This window comes from Bombina bombina, chromosome 5 (assembly GCF_027579735.1).
Source record: "Bombina bombina isolate aBomBom1 chromosome 5, aBomBom1.pri, whole genome shotgun sequence".
NCBI lineage: Eukaryota > Metazoa > Chordata > Amphibia > Anura > Bombinatoridae > Bombina > Bombina bombina.
This window is the reverse complement of record NC_069503.1, coordinates 1,124,862,139-1,124,880,285: the sequence shown is the minus strand read 5'-3', so window position 1 is coordinate 1,124,880,285 and position 18,147 is coordinate 1,124,862,139. Positions and strand designations below refer to the sequence as shown.

The 18,147-nt window shown below is 47.6% G+C and overlaps 1 protein-coding gene across 1 annotated transcript in view; it reads left to right on the top strand.

The window, feature by feature from the left end:
* Positions 1-18,147, top strand: part of LOC128661739 (mucin-2-like) — an 88,153-nt gene that overhangs the window by 42,755 nt on the left and 27,251 nt on the right. Inside the window, exon 2 of the mRNA XM_053715958.1 lies at positions 14,453-18,088. Coding sequence (XP_053571933.1) covers positions 14,453-18,088 — 3,636 coding nt within the window. The remainder of the gene's footprint in view (positions 1-14,452; positions 18,089-18,147) is intronic.

Here is an 18,147-nt window from a genome sequence, read left to right as displayed (position 1 = left end):
TTATCCCATGGAATGTTTATTGCACCCTAGGCTTAGCACACCCTCGGCTTAGAGCACCCTAGGCTTAGAGCACCCTAGGCTTAGTGCACCCTAGGCTTATTGCAGTGAATGTTTATTGCACCCTAGGCTTAGCGCACCCTAGGCTTAGCACACCCTAGGCTTAGAGCACCCTAGGCTTAGCGTACCCTAGGCTTAGCGTACCCTAGGCTTAGAGCACCCTAGGCTTAGCGTACCCTAGGCTTAGTGTACCCTAGGCTTAGCGCACCCTAGGCTTAGAGCACCCTAGGCTTAGAGCACCCTAGGCTTAGCGTACCCTAGGCTTAGCGCACCCTAGGCTTAGAGCACCCTAGGCTTAGTGTACCCTAGGCTTTGCGTACCCTAGGCTTAGCGCACCCTAGACTTAGCGCACCCTAGACTTAGAGTACCATAGGCTTAGCGTACCTTAGGCTTAGCGTACCCTAGGCTTAGAGCACCCTAGGCTTAGAGCACCCTAGGCTTAGCGTACCCTAGGCTTAGCGCACCCTAGGCTTAGAGCACCCTAGGCTTAGAGTACCATAGGCTTAGCGTACCTTAGGCTTAGCGTACCCTAGGCTTAGCGTACCCTAGGCTTAGCGTACCCTAGGCTTAGCGTACCTTAGGCTTAGCGTACCCTAGGCTTAGCGTACCCTAGGCTTAGCGTACCCTAGGCTTAGAGCACCCTAGGCTTAGCGTACCCTAGGCTTAGTGTACCCTAGGCTTAGCGCACCCTAGGCTTAGAGCACCCTAGGCTTAGCGTACCCTAGGCTTAGCGCACCCTAGGCTTAGAGCACCCTAGGCTTAGTGTACCCTAGGCTTTGCGTACCCTAGGCTTAGCGCACCCTAGACTTAGCGCACCCTAGACTTAGCGCACCCTAGACTTAGAGTACCATAGGCTTAGCGTACCTTAGGCTTAGCGTACCCTAGGCTTAGAGCACCCTAGGCTTAGAGCACCCTAGTCTTAGAGCACCCTAGTCTTAGCACACCCTAGGCTTAGAGCACCCTAGTCTTAGCGCACCGTAGTCTTAGAGCACCCTAGTCTTAGTGCACCCTAGGCTTAGAGCACCCTAGGCTTAGAGCATCCTAGTCTTAGCACACCCTAGGCTTAGAGCACCCTAGGCTTAGCGTACCCTAGGCTTAGCATGCCCTAGCCTTATCCCATGGAATGTTTATTGCACCCTAGGCTTAGCACACCCTAGGCTTAGAGCACCCTAGGCTTAGAGCACCCTAGGCTTAGTGTACCCTAGGCTTATCGCAGTGAATGTTTATTGCACCCTAGGCTTAGCGCACCCTAGGCTTAGCACACCCTAGGCTTAGAGCACCCTAGGCTTAGTGTACCCTAGGCTTAGTGTACCCTAGGCTTAGAGCACCCTAGGCTTAGCGTACCCTAGGCTTAGCGCACCCTAGGCTTAGAGCACCCTAGGTTTAGAGCACCCTATGCTTATCGTACCCTAGGCTTAGCGCACCCTAGGCTTAGAGCACCCTAGGCTTAGTGTACCCTAGGCTTAGCGTACCCTAGGCTTAGCGCACCCTACACTTAGAGCACCCTAGGCTTAATGTACCCTAGGCTTAGCGCACCCTAGGCTTAGAGCACCCTAAGCTTAGCGTACCCTAGGCTTATCGCAGTGAATGTTTATTGCACCCTAGGCTTAGCACACCCTAGGCTTAGAGCACCCTAGTCTTAGCATACCCTAGGCTTAGAGCACCCTAGGCTTAGAGCACCCTAGTCTTAGCGCACCCTAGTCTTAGAGCACCCTAGTCTTAGTGCACCCTAGGCTTAGAGCACCCTAGGCTTAGAGCACCCTAGTCTTAGCGCACCCTAGGCTTAGAGCACCCTAGGCTTAGCTTACCCTAGGCTTAGCATACCCTAGCCTTATCCCATGGAATGTTTATTGCACCCTAGGCTTTTCACACCCTAGGCTTAGAGCACCCTAGGCTTAGTGTACCCTAGGCTTATTGCAGTGAATGTTTATTGCACCCTAGGCTTAGCGCACCCTAGGCTTAGCACACCCTAGGATTAGAGCACCCTAGGCTTAGCGTACCCTAGGCTTAGCGTACCCTAGGCTTAGAGCACCCTAGGCTTAGCGTACCCTAGGCTTAGCGTACCCTAGGCTTAGCGCACCCTAGGCTTAGAGCACCCTAGGCTTAGAGCACCCTAGGCTTAGCGTACCCTAGGCTTAGCGCGCCCTAGGCTTAGAGCACCCTAGGCTTAGTGTACCCTAGGCTTAGCGTACCCTAGGCTTAGCGCACCCTAGACTTAGCGCACCCTAGGCTTAGAGTACCAAAGGCTTAGCGTACCTTAGGCTTAGCGTACCCTAGGCTTAGAGCACCCTAGGCTTAGAGCACCCTAGTCTTAGAGCACCCTAGTCTTAGCGCACCCTAGGCTTAGAGCACCCTAGTCTTAGCGCACTGTAGTCTTAGAGCACCCTAGTCTTAGCGCACCCTAGGCTTAGAGCACCCTAGGCTTAGAGCACCCTAGGCTTAGCGTACCCTAGGCTTAGAGCACCCTAGGCTTAGAGCACCCTAGTCTTAGCGCACCCTAGGCTTAGAGCACCCTAGGCTTAGAGCACCCTAGTCTTAGCGCACCCTAGTCTTAGAGCACCCTAGTCTTAGCGCACCCTAGGCTTAGAGCACCCTAGGCTTAGAGCACCCTAGTCTTAGAGCACTCTAGGCTTAGAGCACCCTAGTCTTAGCGCACCCTAGCCTTATCCCATGGAATGTTTATTGCACCCTAGGCTTAGCACACCCTCGGCTTAGAGCACCCTAGGCTTAGAGCACCCTAGGCTTAGTGCACCCTAGGCTTATTGCAGTGAATGTTTATTGCACCCTAGGCTTAGCGCACCCTAGGCTTAGCACACCCTAGGCTTAGAGCACCCTAGGCTTAGCGTACCCTAGGCTTAGCGTACCCTAGGCTTAGAGCACCCTAGGCTTAGCGTACCCTAGGCTTAGTGTACCCTAGGCTTAGCGCACCCTAGGCTTAGAGCACCCTAGGCTTAGAATACCCTAGGCTTAGCGTACCCTAGGCTTAGCGCACCCTAGGCTTAGAGCACCCTAGGCTTAGTGTACCCTAGGCTTTGCGTACCCTAGGCTTAGCGCACCCTAGACTTAGCGCACCCTAGACTTAGAGTACCATAGGCTTAGCGTACCCTAGGCTTTGCGTACCCTAGGCTTAGAGCACCCTAGGCTTAGAGCACCCTAGGCTTAGCGTACCCTAGGCTTAGCGCACCCTAGGCTTAGAGCACCCTAGGCTTAGTGTACCCTAGGCTTAGTGTACCCTAGGCTTAGAGCACCCTAGGCTTAGCGTACCCTAGGCTTAGTGTACCCTAGGCTTAGCGCACCCTAGGCTTAGAGCACCCTAGGCTTAGAGCACCCTAGGCTTAGCGTACCCTAGGCTTAGCGCACCCTAGGCTTAGAGCACCCTAGGCTTAGTGTACCCTAGGCTTTGCGTACCCTAGGCTTTGCGCACCCTAGACTTAGCGCACCCTAGACTTAGAGTACCATAGGCTTAGCGTACCTTAGGCTTAGCGTACCCTAGGCTTAGAGCACCCTAGGCTTAGAGCACCCTAGGCTTAGCGTACCCTAGGCTTAGCGCACCCTAGGCTTAGAGCACCCTAGGCTTAGTGTACCCTAGGCTTAGCGTACCCTAGGCTTAGCGCACCCTAGACTTAGCGCACCCTAGGCTTAGAGTACCATAGGCTTAGCGTACCTTAGGCTTAGCTTACCCTAGGCTTAGAGCACCCTAGGCTTAGAGCACCCTAGTCTTAGAGCACCCTAGTTTTAGCGCACCCTAGGCTTAGAGCACCCTAGTCTTAGCGCACCGTAGTCTTAGAGCACCCTAGTCTTAGCGCACCCTAGGCTTAGAGCACCCTAGGCTTAGAGCACCCTAGGCTTAGCGTACTCTAGGCTTAGAGCACCCTAGGCTTAGAGCACCCTAGTCTTAGCGCACCCTAGGCTTAGAGCACCCTAGGCTTAGAGCACCCTAGTCTTAGCGCACCCTAGTCTTAGAGCACCCTAGTCTTAGCGCACCCTAGTCTTAGCGCACCGTAGTCTTAGAGCACCCTAGTCTTAGTGCACCCTAGGCTTAGAGCACCCTAGGCTTAGAGCACCCTAGGCTTAGCGTACCCTAGGCTTAGCATGCCCTAGCCTTATCCCATGGAATGTTTATTGCACCCTAGGCTTAGCACACCCTAGGCTTAGAGCACCCTAGGCTTAGAGCACCCTAGGCTTAGTGTACCCTAGGCTTATCGCAGTGAATGTTTATTGCACCCTAGGCTTAGCGCACCCTAGGCTTAGCACACCCTAGGCTTAGAGCACCCTAGGCTTAGTGTACCCTAGGCTTAGTGTACCCTAGGCTTAGAGCACCCTAGGCTTAGCGTACCCTAGGCTTAGCGCACCCTAGGCTTAGAGCACCCTAGACTTAGCGCACCCTAGACTTAGAGTACCATAGGCTTAGCGTACCTTAGGCTTAGCGTACCCTAGGCTTAGCGTACCATAGGCTTAGCGTACCCTAGGCTTAGCGCACCCTAGGCTTAGAGCACCCTAGGCTTAGTGTACCCTAGGCTTAGCGTACCCTAGGCTTAGCGCACCCTAGACTTAGCGCACCCTAGGCTTAGAGTACCATAGGCTTAGCGTACCTTAGGCTTAGCGTACCCTAGGCTTAGAGCACCCTAGGCTTAGAGCACCCTAGTCTTAGAGCACCCTAGTCTTAGCGCACCCTAGGCTTAGAGCACCCTAGTCTTAGCGTACCGTAGTCTTAGAGCACCCTAGTCTTAGCGCACCCTAGGCTTAGAGCACCCTAGGCTTAGTGCACCCTAGGCTTATTGCAGTGAATGTTTATTGCACCCTAGGCTTAGCGCACCCTAGGCTTAGCACACCCTAGGCTTAGCGTACCCTAGGCTTAGAGCACCCTAGGCTTAGCGTACCCTAGGCTTAGCGTACCCTAGGCTTAGAGCACCCTAGGCTTAGCGTACCCTAGGCTTAGTGTACCCTAGGCTTAGCGCACCCTAGGCTTAGAGCACCCTAGGCTTAGAGCACTCTAGGCTTAGCGTACCCTAGGCTTAGCATACCCTAGCCTTATCCCATGGAATGTTTATTGCACCCTAGGCTTAGCACACCCTCGGCTTAGAGCACCCTAGGCTTAGAGCACCCTAGGCTTAGTGCACCCTAGGCTTATTGCAGTGAATGTTTATTGCACCCTAGGCTTAGCGCACCCTAGGCTTAGCACACCCTAGGCTTAGAGCACCCTAGGCTTAGCGTACCCTAGGCTTAGCGTACCCTAGGCTTAGAGCACCCTAGGCTTAGCGTACCCTAGGCTTAGTGTACCCTAGGCTTAGCGCACCCTAGGCTTAGAGCACCCTAGGCTTAGAGCACCCTAGGCTTAGCGTACCCTAGGCTTAGCGCACCCTAGGCTTAGAGCACCCTAGGCTTAGTGTACCCTAGGCTTTGCGTACCCTAGGCTTAGCGCACCCTAGACTTAGCGCACCCTAGACTTAGAGTACCATAGGCTTAGCGTACCTTAGGATTAGCGCACCCTAGGCTTAGTGTACCCTAGGCTTTGCGTACCCTAGGCTTAGCGTACCCTAGGCTTAGCGCACCCTAGGCTTAGAGCACCCTAGGCTTAGTGTACCCTAGGCTTAGCGTACCCTAGGCTTAGCGCACCCTAGACTTAGCGCACCCTAGGCTTAGAGTACCATAGGCTTAGCGTACCTTAGGCTTAGCGTACCCTAGGCTTAGAGCACCCTAGGCTTAGAGCACCCTAGTCTTAGAGCACCCTAGTCTTAGCGCACCCTAGGCTTAGAGCACCCTAGTCTTAGCGCACCGTAGTCTTAGAGCACCCTAGTCTTAGCGCACCCTAGGCTTAGAGCACCCTAGGCTTAGAGCACCCTAGGCTTAGCGTACCCTAGGCTTAGAGCACCCTAGGCTTAGAGCACCCTAGTCTTAGCGCACCCTAGGCTTAGAGCACCCTAGGCTTAGAGCACCCTAGTCTTAGCGCACCCTAGTCTTAGAGCACCCTAGTCTTAGCGCACCCTAGGCTTAGAGCACCCTAGGCTTAGAGCACCCTAGTCTTAGAGCACTCTAGGCTTAGCGTACCCTAGGCTTAGCATACCCTAGCCTTATCCCATGGAATGTTTATTGCACCCTAGGCTTAGCACACCCTCGGCTTAGAGCACCCTAGGCTTAGAGCACCCTAGGCTTAGTGCACCCTAGGCTTATTGCAGTGAATGTTTATTGCACCCTAGGCTTAGCGCACCCTAGGCTTAGCACACCCTAGGCTTAGAGCACCCTAGGCTTAGCGTACCCTAGGCTTAGCGTACCCTAGGCTTAGAGCACCCTAGGCTTAGCGTACCCTAGGCTTAGAGCACCCTAGGCTTAGCGCACCCTAGGCTTAGAGCACCCTAGGCTTAGAGCACCCTAGGCTTAGCGTACCCTAGGCTTAGCGCACCCTAGGCTTAGAGCACCCTAGGCTTAGTGTACCCTAGGCTTTGCGTACCCTAGGCTTAGCGCACCCTAGACTTAGCGCACCCTAGACTTAGAGTACCATAGGCTTAGCGTACCTTAGGCTTAGCGTACCCTAGGCTTAGAGCACCCTAGGCTTAGAGCACCCTAGTCTTAGAGCACCCTAGTCTTAGCACACCCTAGGCTTAGAGCACCCTAGTCTTAGCGCACCGTAGTCTTAGAGCACCCTAGTCGTAGTGCACCCTAGGCTTAGAGCACCCTAGGCTTAGAGCACCCTAGTCTTAGCACACCCTAGGCTTAGAGCACCCTAGGCTTAGCGTACCCTAGGCTTAGCATGCCCTAGCCTTATCCCATGGAATGTTTATTGCACCCTAGGCTTAGCACACCCTAGGCTTAGACCACCCTAGGCTTAGAGCACCCTAGGCTTAGTGTACCCTAGGCTTATCGCAGTGAATGTTTATTGCACACTAGGCTTAGCGCACCCTAGGCTTAGCACACCCTAGGCTTAGAGCACCCTAGGCTTAGTGTACCCTAGGCTTAGTGTACCCTAGGCTTAGAGCACCCTAGGCTTAGCGTACCCTAGGCTTAGCGCACCCTAGGCTTAGAGCATCCTAGGCTTAGAGCACCCTATGCTTATCGTACCCTAGGCTTAGCGCACCCTATGCTTAGAGCACCCTAGGCTTAGTGTACCCTAGGCTTAGCGTACCCTAGGCTTAGCGCACCCTACACTTAGAGCACCCTAGGCTTAATGTACCCTAGGCTTAGCGCACCCTAGGCTTAGAGTACCCTAAGCTTAGCGTACCCTAGGCTTATCGCAGTGAATGTTTATTGCACCCTAGGCTTAGCACACCCTAGGCTTAGAGCACCCTAGTCTTAGCATACCCTAGGCTTAGCGCACCCTAGACTAGAGCACCCTAGGCTTAGCGTACCCTAGGCTTAGCACACCCTAGGCTTAGAGCACCCTAGGCTTAGCGTACCCTAGGCTTTGCATACCCTAGCCTTATCCCATGGAATGTTTATTGCACCCTAGGCTTAGCACACCCTAGGCTTAGAGCACCCTAGGCTTAGAGCACCCTAGGCTTAGTGTACCCTAGGCTTATCGCAGTGAATGTTTATTGCACCCTAGGCTTAGCGCACCCTAGGCTTAGCACACCCTAGGCTTAGAGCACCCTAGGCTTAGTGTACCCTAGGCTTAGTGTACCCTAGGCTTAGAGCACGCTAGGCTTAGCGTACCCTAGGCTTAGCGCACCCTAGGCTTAGAGCACCCTAGGCTTAGAGCACCCTATGCTTTTCGTACCCTAGGCTTAGCGCACCCTAGGCTTAGAGCACCCTAGGCTTAGTGTACCCTAGGCTTAGCGTACCCTAGGCTTAGCGCACCCTACACTTAGAGCACCCTAGGCTTAATGTACCCTAGGCTTAGCGTACCCTAGGCTTATCGCAGTGAATGTTTATTGCACCCTAGGCTTAGCACACCCTAGGCTTAGAGAACCCTAGTCTTAGCATACCCTAGGCTTAGCGCACCCTAGACTAGAGCACCCTAGGCTTAGCGTACCCTAGGCTTAGCACACCCTAGGCTTAGAGCACCCTAGGCTTAGCGTACCCTAGGCTTAGCGCACCCTAGACTAGAGCACCCTAGGCTTAGCGTTCCCTAGGCTTAGCACACCCTAGGCTTAGAGCACCCTAGGCTTAGCGTACCCTAGGCTTAGCGCACCCTAGGCTTAGAGCACCCTAGGCTTAGCATACCCTAGGCTTATCACAGTGAATGTTTATTGCACCCTAGGCTTAGCGCACCCTAGGCTTAGTGCACCCTAGGCTTAGTGCACCCTAGGCTTAGCGTACCCTAGGCTTATCGCACTGAATGTTTATTGCACCCTAGTCTTAGCACACTCTAGGTTTAGCGTATCCTAAGCTTATCGCACTTAATGTTAATTGCACCCTAGTCTTAGCACACTCTAGGCTTAGTGCACCCTAGGCTTAGTGTACCCTAGGCTCAGGGCCGTCTTTAATATTGACTGGACCGTGGGCGACATTTTCTTGGCCCCCCCCATGCAATTTCGCTCTCCACCCCAACATCCCAAAAAACAACTAAATCATTTTTTTTTAATTATTAGCCCAGCAGTGGATTATCCACTGCTGAGCTAATCATTTAAAAAAAAAAAAAATTGCAATATGTGAAACTGGACCTAAGCAGTACTAATAAGTAAATAAATATATAAATTCCTCCACTGTGGATTCATTTAATATTCTTTTGAATGTGATTCTGGTGTGAGGTTAGTTGGTTAAAGAGATTTAGGGCAGCCAACAGGAGCAAAGCAAGGTAAAGATTGAGGAGGAAGCATGGAGGTGCAGTATAAGTTTACTGACTGGAACAGCAGAACTATTATGGGAAGCTGTAAAATCTGAGATAGAGAAAAAACAAAAACTATAAAAATAAACCTTACATTAATGTGTGAAGTATCAGCATGACACTATACATCAGCCACAGCAGCACATGTCACTTCTTTGCTAGGAACAAGTTCCCTCTCACCTTACACTAGACAATGCTGCATGGGGAGGGGTGTGTGTGCACTCACTTATTCTTCTTACTGACACCTTTCTACAAAGCACTGTTCCCCTAACAAACTTCAATTAGTTGATCTTAGGGCCACAGCAGAAAGATCAGGGCTAAGGGGACCAGCAGAGTGGATGCTGTCTGTCCAAGGCTGCATGAATACAGTGTGAGATGAGTCACACAGCCTCAAGACTGAAGAGAGCAGTGTATGCAGCTGAACAGATGCTCAAATCCTCACATGCTTGCCGCTCCAGCTTTCTGCTGCATGTGCATACAGTCAGCCCTACCCAGAAACAATCCCCACCACCAGAGCAGTTACCTGATAACAGTGGTAACCCCAGTAGGACCTTTTATGATGCAGTGGGAATGGCTGGATGCCGAGTTAGGGCTTAGCATTCAGTGCTGCACAGTGCACATTCAAAACAGCACATGGCAATAGCTTGGCATATCACATGACACCGGCACGGTCTGGCACAGTTTAAAAAAAAAATATATAAGCAGAGTACTTTTGACTGTGACAGTATTAGGACTGAATGTGTGTTTTCCCCATGTCAAATCAGCAGTCTGGGCCCTGGGCAGCTGCCCCTTTTGCCCTGTGTTAAAGACGGTCCTGCCTAGGCTTAACGCACTAAAGTAGTCTTAGCTCACTCTAGGTTTAGTGCACTCTAGACTTAGAGCACCCTAGGGTTAGTGTACCCTTGGCTTATCGCACTGAAGGCTTATTGCACCCTAGTCTTAGGTCACTCTACGTTTAGCGCACTCTAGACTTAGAGCACCCTAGGTTTAGCACACAAGTGCAAGTAAAATGTGCATTTACATTGTCACCTATGGGAACTGTATGTGGTGTATTTAGGTTTTGTGCTGCCCTAGGCACTCAAAATTCTGCTGCCCCCCCCCCCCCAACCCCCTTAAAGGTTTTAGGACTTTTTCCCCTTAATATTTTTCTGGTCAGGATGTACAATTATATTTTATTTAATTTTTATAACAATTCCAAAGTAAATGTTTTACAGGGCTAGCAAACATTTGCATACACTCAGGTATGTTGAATTGCATGCATCTCATACCATTTTCTCCCTGAGATAAGGGCAAGAAGAAAACGGGAGGGAGAGAAGAGATGGGATGGGAGGGGAGAAAAGGGAGGCAAAGGAAAGAAGGGAAGGAGAAAGAGAGGAGAAGAGGGGAGGAAAGGGAGAAAAGGGAAGGAAAGAAGGGAGGGGAAGGAAAGAAGGGAGGGGAAGGAAAAAAGGGAAGGAGGTAGGGAAAGAAGAGAGGGAAGGAAAGAAGGGAGGGAGGGAAAGAAGGGAGGGAGGGGGAGAAAAGGGGAGGGAGGGATGGAGAGAGAGAGAAAAAGGGGTGGGAGAAAATATATCAGCACAACATATTATTTAATAACTAATTCAGGGACACAGCAAAATAAAAAAAATAAAAAATGTGTCTGCATCATTGGTTAAATGCCATGTCCCTGCAACAGTATTTAATATAAAATATCCCATATGCACTCATTAGTTAAAAGATGCAGGGAAATGTCATTATAGTTTTCTTTTGGGTTAGGAATGAAGGCAATATGGGGGGGGTAATTAATGAAGGCAATACATATATACAGTATATATATATTTATATATATAAATATACATATACAGTATATATATATATATATATATATAATATATGCTGCAAGCCAAGCCTCTTTTTAGTGCACTTTTAACAAATGAGTGACATCCAACACCTGACATTTCTCTGACGGTTGGAGACTCTATTCTCTATTCTCAAATACTTATTCATTCCCTCATTTTGTCATGCATTGATTATTGCAATCTACTCCTAAACACTGCGTCTCCACCCTCCAATCTATTATTAATGCTTTTGTTAGACTCATCCACCTAAGTCGCCGATCTACATCAGCTGCTCCGCTCTGCCAGTCTCTACACTGGCTCCCCATATACTCCAGAATACAATTTAAAGTATTAACCCTAACTTACAAAGCACTCAGCAGTCTAACTCCCAACTATATTTCCTCTCTCATCGTGAAATATTCCCCATCCCATTCTCTTCAATCAACCTCTGACCTACGTCTCTCCACTCCTGTTATCTTTATATCCCACTCTCGCCTCCAAGACTTCGCACGTGCTGCTCCTGTCCTCTGGAACTCTCTACCCCACTCCATAAGACTGTCTCCAACCTTGTACAGATTCAGACGCTCCCTGAAAACCCACCTATTCAGAAAAGGTTACTATCTCTCCTCTATCCCTCATCCGAACCAAACTAATCCATGAACTGCCTGAGTCACTACTGCAACTACAACTGATGTAACAAGCTACCCCAACCTTATGTCCCTGTAGACTGTGAGCTCTCTGGAGCAGGGCCCTCAACCTCCTGTACTAGATTTGTTTAGTTTTGTTATGTTTTGTATTTTAGCACAAATCCTTGTCATTGTATACCCCTATCATTGTACCCAGCACTACGGAATTTGGCGGCGCTATACAAATAAATGATAATAAATTCAATAGGTAGACTTAAAGGTGAAATGAACAAAATGTATAACGTCTACATGTACATAGTATTGCAATGTAGAGTCACCCATACATTCATCATTATAAAGTGATTTACTGAATGTCTCCAATGGCCCAATCCTAAGCCACTCAACATACCAAACATAAGCATGTTCGAAACAATATAACAACAATACAGCTGACAACTATAGAACAAGTTAACCCTCTATAGATCTGAGGACATAGTAATATTAAAACATTCCATCTTTATTTCATATAGTTTAAAAGGTATATACTGTGTGATACAGCGCACTCACAGTTACATCCCGCTGTTACTAAGCCAGCTGAGAAAGCAGCATGCGAAACAAGTCAGTTGGTGAGCTGGCTGGGTAACAGCATGATGTAACTGTGAGTGCGCTGAACGGTGGAAGTAACTTGCCTGTTAGACATCCCGCTTGCCACTCAGGAGCTACTTGGGATCTATCAACTGACGGGTCCCTCCTTGCTGTGCCATATTTAGCGTTCCCTCAGTGTCCTAACTTGTTGTTGACAAAACAGGCCAATCGGCAAAGCTGGAGAAGCTATCGGATCTGTTGTCAACTTGAAGCACGTAAATTTTATTCCAGTACAGTAAAATATAAGCCATAGAAGAACAGGACACAGCAAAAATCTATAATATTTTTTGCTGTGTCCTGTTCTACAGCTTATATTTTATAGTACTAGAATAAAAGCTACTGTTTCTTTTCTTTGCTGCAGCCACTAATAAAAAGCATTGGTGTCGGGGGGGGGGGGGGGCGCTTGCTACCTTTGAAGATGCATCCCATACTCAATTGCATCTCTTCAGTTATAGTTCTAGCTCCACCTCCAGATCACAGATTAAACAATGTGTGCAGCATGAGCGAGCCTGGGACAATCAAGACTTAAAAGTGAATGGTCCATGGTTCCCTCCTAAATCTGCCGCCCCTCCCAAATCTGCCGCCCTAGGCACAGACCTTGTTGGCCTAGGCCATAATACGCACCTGCATAGACTGCAATGTAAATATATAAATATATGATTATATACATATATACTTTATTTATGTGTTAATATGTGTTTATGTGGGATTAAAAGATATCCTTTATTTAAATACCGGTAAGTGCCTGCTTCTTTTTGTTGCATATCAACACATAAATATATATGAATATAATTATATGCATATATTTAAAAATGCTGTCCATCACTGCGCTACTTATCCCCTTTACTGCACGAGGTTCTGATGCCGTCCATTACGGCATCAGAACGTGGCTCCCATAGGAACCTATGGAAGCAAGCTCTCATGAGCGCAATTCTTTCTAGCAATGCGAATGCAAGCTTGCGTTCACTTTGCGATTTACTTGTAATACCAGTGCACATTATCGTAAAATTTAGCGATATTTAGCAATCCACTTGTAATCTGGCCCAATATGTTTGTGCTCTACTTGTCATCTAAGCCTTTAGGGGAGTTCAGGTTTGACCTTTACATGTTATTTTAACTACTAGTAGAGACAGCTATTGGTTGATGCTCAGCGGTATGCTTCTGTACATATGCACAATAATCTGAACCCAAAGTCATATCTGAAACATCTATATTGGAAAGTGTGGAAGAAAGAAAAATATTTTATTCTTTTGTAAGATTTTTAAAGTAAGTTAACAAGAACATTAAATATCACCTTCCACATAAATTACTTACCAAGTGGGATAATCCCTTCCCTTATTCTGTCTTCACGTTCTACATAAATAACTAAAAAAAACTAATATGACATCCCTGTTTATGAATATTGTTTTAGACACTGCTTACCAGGTGCTTAGCTTATGTAACCTTAAACTGAGTTTAGCATCTTCAGGCAATTACATTACTTATCCACCCACAGTCCCTTGCCAGGAAACAATCCAAAGTTTGTTCACTTTCTTGTTTTCTATCGTGATTCTATGGGACATGATTCACTATAGCGAATCATGTCGGCTCGACATCGCTAAATGCCAAAAGCATTCTTGTAAAATGCTTCTGCAATGCCACCCCCTGCCCACTCACAGCCAAGCAGCCACTAGCAGGGGGTGTCAATTATCCCGATCGGATCGGATGACTTCAGTTTTTAGGTGGTGGAGAAGTTAAGGAGCAGCGGTCTTACGACCGCTGCTTCTTAACTTCCATTTAAGGAGAGCCTGAACCGATGGGCGTAGAATGCAGCATCCGCAGCATAATAAATCTACTCCTATGGCTACATAAGTATATGGTATAAGAAAGAAAATATATGTTGCATTACATTATGATCCAAGAGAGGGCTTTGAGAGATATTATCCCCCCCCCCCATCTTTATGTCACATGAGTATACATAGGTCCAAGAGTGGCTGTTTTTTCAATGGGGGAATCATTTAATATAAAGCTGAGGTTTAGGGGCCCATTTATCAAACTCTGAACGGAGCTTGAAGGCCCATGTTTCTGGCGAGCACCAGAAACACAAGTTATGAAGCAGCGGTTTAAAGACTGCTGCTCCATAACCTGTCTGCCTGCTGTGAGGAGGCGGACAGACATTGCGTGAAATCAACCCGATCGAATATGATCAGGTTGACTGACACCCCCTGCTAGCGGCCAATCACACCCCCTGCTAGTGGCCGCAAATCTGCAGAGGGCGGTATTGCATCAGCAGTTCACAAGAACTGCTGGTGCAATGATAAATGCAGATAGCGTACACTGTCGGCATTTATCGATGTGCAGCGAAGATAAATACGCCCCGTATCTATGTTGGCTCATGTAATTTGCAGACACCATCTTGTGCCCTGCAATCGGGGATACTGTTTTGTATTTAGTATTATTTTCTTGTATTTATTCTGAAACCTCAATAAAAAAAAACAAAGCAAATATAAAACTGAAATACATTATTTTTTAAATCTAAAATTTTGTTTATGTTTTTTTTTTTTTAGCAATGTTGCCGGCAAGTATAAAAGCGTCAGTGCTTTTTGAAGCCCCCACTACAACAGAAGCTATCACCACCACAATACCTACTACAACAAACGCTATCACCACCACAATACCTACTACAACAAACGCTATCACCACCACAATACCTACTACAACAAACGCTATCGCCACCACAATACCTACTACAACAAACGCTATCACCACCACAATACCTACTACAACAGAAGATATCACCACCACAATACCTACTACAACAAACGCTATCACCACCACAATACCTACTACAACAAACGCTATCAAAACCACAATACCTACAACAACAGAAGCTATCACCACCACAGTACCTGCTACAACAAAAGCTATCACCACCACAGTACCTGCTACAACAAAAGCTATCACCACCACAGTACCTACTACAACAGAAGTGATCACCACCATTGCACCTATCACATCCAAAGCTGTCACCACAACTACACATTTTACAACAGCAGCTCTAACCACCACTTCACCTATTACAACATCAGCTAGAACCACTAGTGCACCTATTATAACAGCAGCTCCAACCACTAGTGCACCTATTATAACAGCAGCTCCAACCACTAGTGCACCTATTATAACAGCAGCTCCAACCACTAGTGCACCTATTATAACAGCAGCTCAAACCACTAGTGCACCTATTATAACAGCAGTTGCAACCACTAGTGTACCTATTATAACAGCAGCTCCAACCACTGGTGCACCTATTACAACATCAGCTCCAACCACTAGTGCACCTATTATAACCGCAGCTCCAACCACTAGTGCACCTATTATAGCAGCAGCTCCAACCACTGGTGCACCTATTACAACATCAGCTCCAACCACTAGTGCACCTATTATAACATCAGCTCCAACCACTAGTGCACCTATTACAACAGCACCTCTAACCACTAGTGCACCTATTACAACATCAGCTCCAACCACTAGTGATCCTATTATAACATCAGCTCCAACCACTAGTGCACCTATTACAACATCAGCTCCAACAACTAGTGATCCTATTATAACATCAGCTCCAACCACTGGTGCACCTATTACAACATCAGCTCCAACCACTAGTGCACCTATTACAACATCAGCTCCAACCACTAGTGATCCTATTATAACATCAGCTCCAACCACTAGTGCACCTATTATAACAGCAGCTCCAACCACTAGTGCACCTATTATAACAGCAGCTCCAACCACTATTGCACCTATTATAACATCAGCTCCAACCACTAGTGCACCTATTATAACAACAGCTCCAACCACTAGTGCACCTATTATAACAGCAGCTCCAACCACTGGTGCACCTATTACAACATCAGCTCCAACCACTGGTGCACCTATTACAACATCAGCTCCAACCACTAGTGCACCTATTACAACATCAGCTCCAACCACTAGTGCACCTATTATAACAGCAGCTCCAACCACTAGTGCACCTATTATAACATCAGCTCCAACCACTAGTGATCCTATTATAACATCAGCTCCAACCACTAGTGCACCTATTACAACATCAGCTCCAACAACTAGTGATCCTATTATAACATCAGCTCCAACCACTGGTGCACCTATTACAACATCAGCTCCAACCACTAGTGCACCTATTACAACATCAGCTCCAACCACTAGTGATCCTATTATAACATCAGCTCCAACCACTAGTGCACCTATTATAACAGCAGCTCCAACCACTGGTGCACCTATTACAACATCAGCTCCAACCACTGGTGCACCTATTACAACATCAGCTCCAACCACTAGTGCACCTATTACAACATCAGCTCCAACCACTAGTGCACCTATTACAACATCAGCTCCAACCACTAGTGATCCTATTATAACATCAGTTCCAACCACTAGTGCACCTAATATAACCTCAGCTCTAACCACTAGTGCACCTATTACAACATCAGCTCCAACCACTAGTGCACCTATTACAACATCAGCTCCAACCACTAGTGCACCTATTACAACATCAGCTCCAACCACTAGTGATCCTATTATAACATCAGCTCCAACCACTAGTGCACCTATTATAACAGCAGCTCCAACCACTAGTGCACCTATTATAACAGCAGCTCCAACCACTATTGCACCTATTATAACAACAGCTCCAACCACTAGTGCACCTATTATAACATCAGCTCCAACCACTAGTGCACCTATTATAACAACAGCTCCAACCACTAGTGCACCTATTATAACAGCACCTCTAACCACTAGTGCACCTATTATAACATCAGCTCCAACCACTACTGCACCTATTATAACAGCACCTCTAACCACTAGTGCACCTATTATAACAGCAGCTCCAACCACTAGTGCACCTATTATAACAGCAGCTCTAACCACTAGTGCACCTATTATAACAGCAGCAGCAACCACTAGTGCACCTATTATAACATCAGCTCCAACCACTGGTGCACCTATTATAACAGCAGCAGCAACCACTAGTGCACCTATTATAACAGCACCTCTAACCACTAGTGCACCTATTATAACAGCAGCAGTAACCACTAGTGCACCTATTATAACATCAGCTCCAACCACTGGTGCACCTATTATAACAGCAGCAGCAACCACTAGTGCACCTATTATAACAGCACCTCTAACCACTAGTGCACCTATTACAACATCAGCTCCAACCACTAGTGCACCTATTATAACCGCAGCTCCAACCACTAGTGCACCTATTATAGCAGCAGCTCCAACCACTGGTGCACCTATTACAACATCAGCTCCAACCACTAGTGATCCTATTATAACATCAGCTCCAACCACTAGTGCACCTATTATAACATCAGCTCCAACCACTAGTGCACCTATTACAACAGCACCTCTAACCACTAGTGCACCTATTACAACATCAGCTCCAACCACTAGTGATCCTATTATAACATCAGCTCCAACCACTAGTGCACCTATTACAACATCAGCTCCAACAACTAGTGATCCTATTATAACATCAGCTCCAACCACTGGTGCACCTATTACAACATCAGCTCCAACCACTAGTGCACCTATTACAACATCAGCTCCAACCACTAGTGATCCTATTATAACATCAGCTCCAACCACTAGTGCACCTATTATAACAGCAGCTCCAACCACTAGTGCACCTATTATAACAGCAGCTCCAACCACTATTGCACCTATTATAACATCAGCTCCAACCACTAGTGCACCTATTATAACAACAGCTCCAACCTCTAGTGCACCTATTATAACAGCAGCTCCAACCACTGGTGCACCTATTACAACATCAGCTCCAACCACTGGTGCACCTATTACAACATCAGCTCCAACCACTAGTGCACCTATTACAACATCAGCTCCAACCACTAGTGCACCTATTATAACAGCAGCTCCAACCACTAGTGCACCTATTATAACATCAGCTCCAACCACTAGTGATCCTATTATAACATCAGCTCCAACCACTAGTGCACCTATTACAACATCAGCTCCAACAACTAGTGATCCTATTATAACATCAGCTCCAACCACTGGTGCACCTATTACAACATCAGCTCCAACCACTAGTGCACCTATTACAACATCAGCTCCAACCACTAGTGATCCTATTATAACAGCAGCTCCAACCACTAGTGCACCTATTATAACATCAGCTCCAACCACTAGTGCACCTATTACAACATCAGCTCCA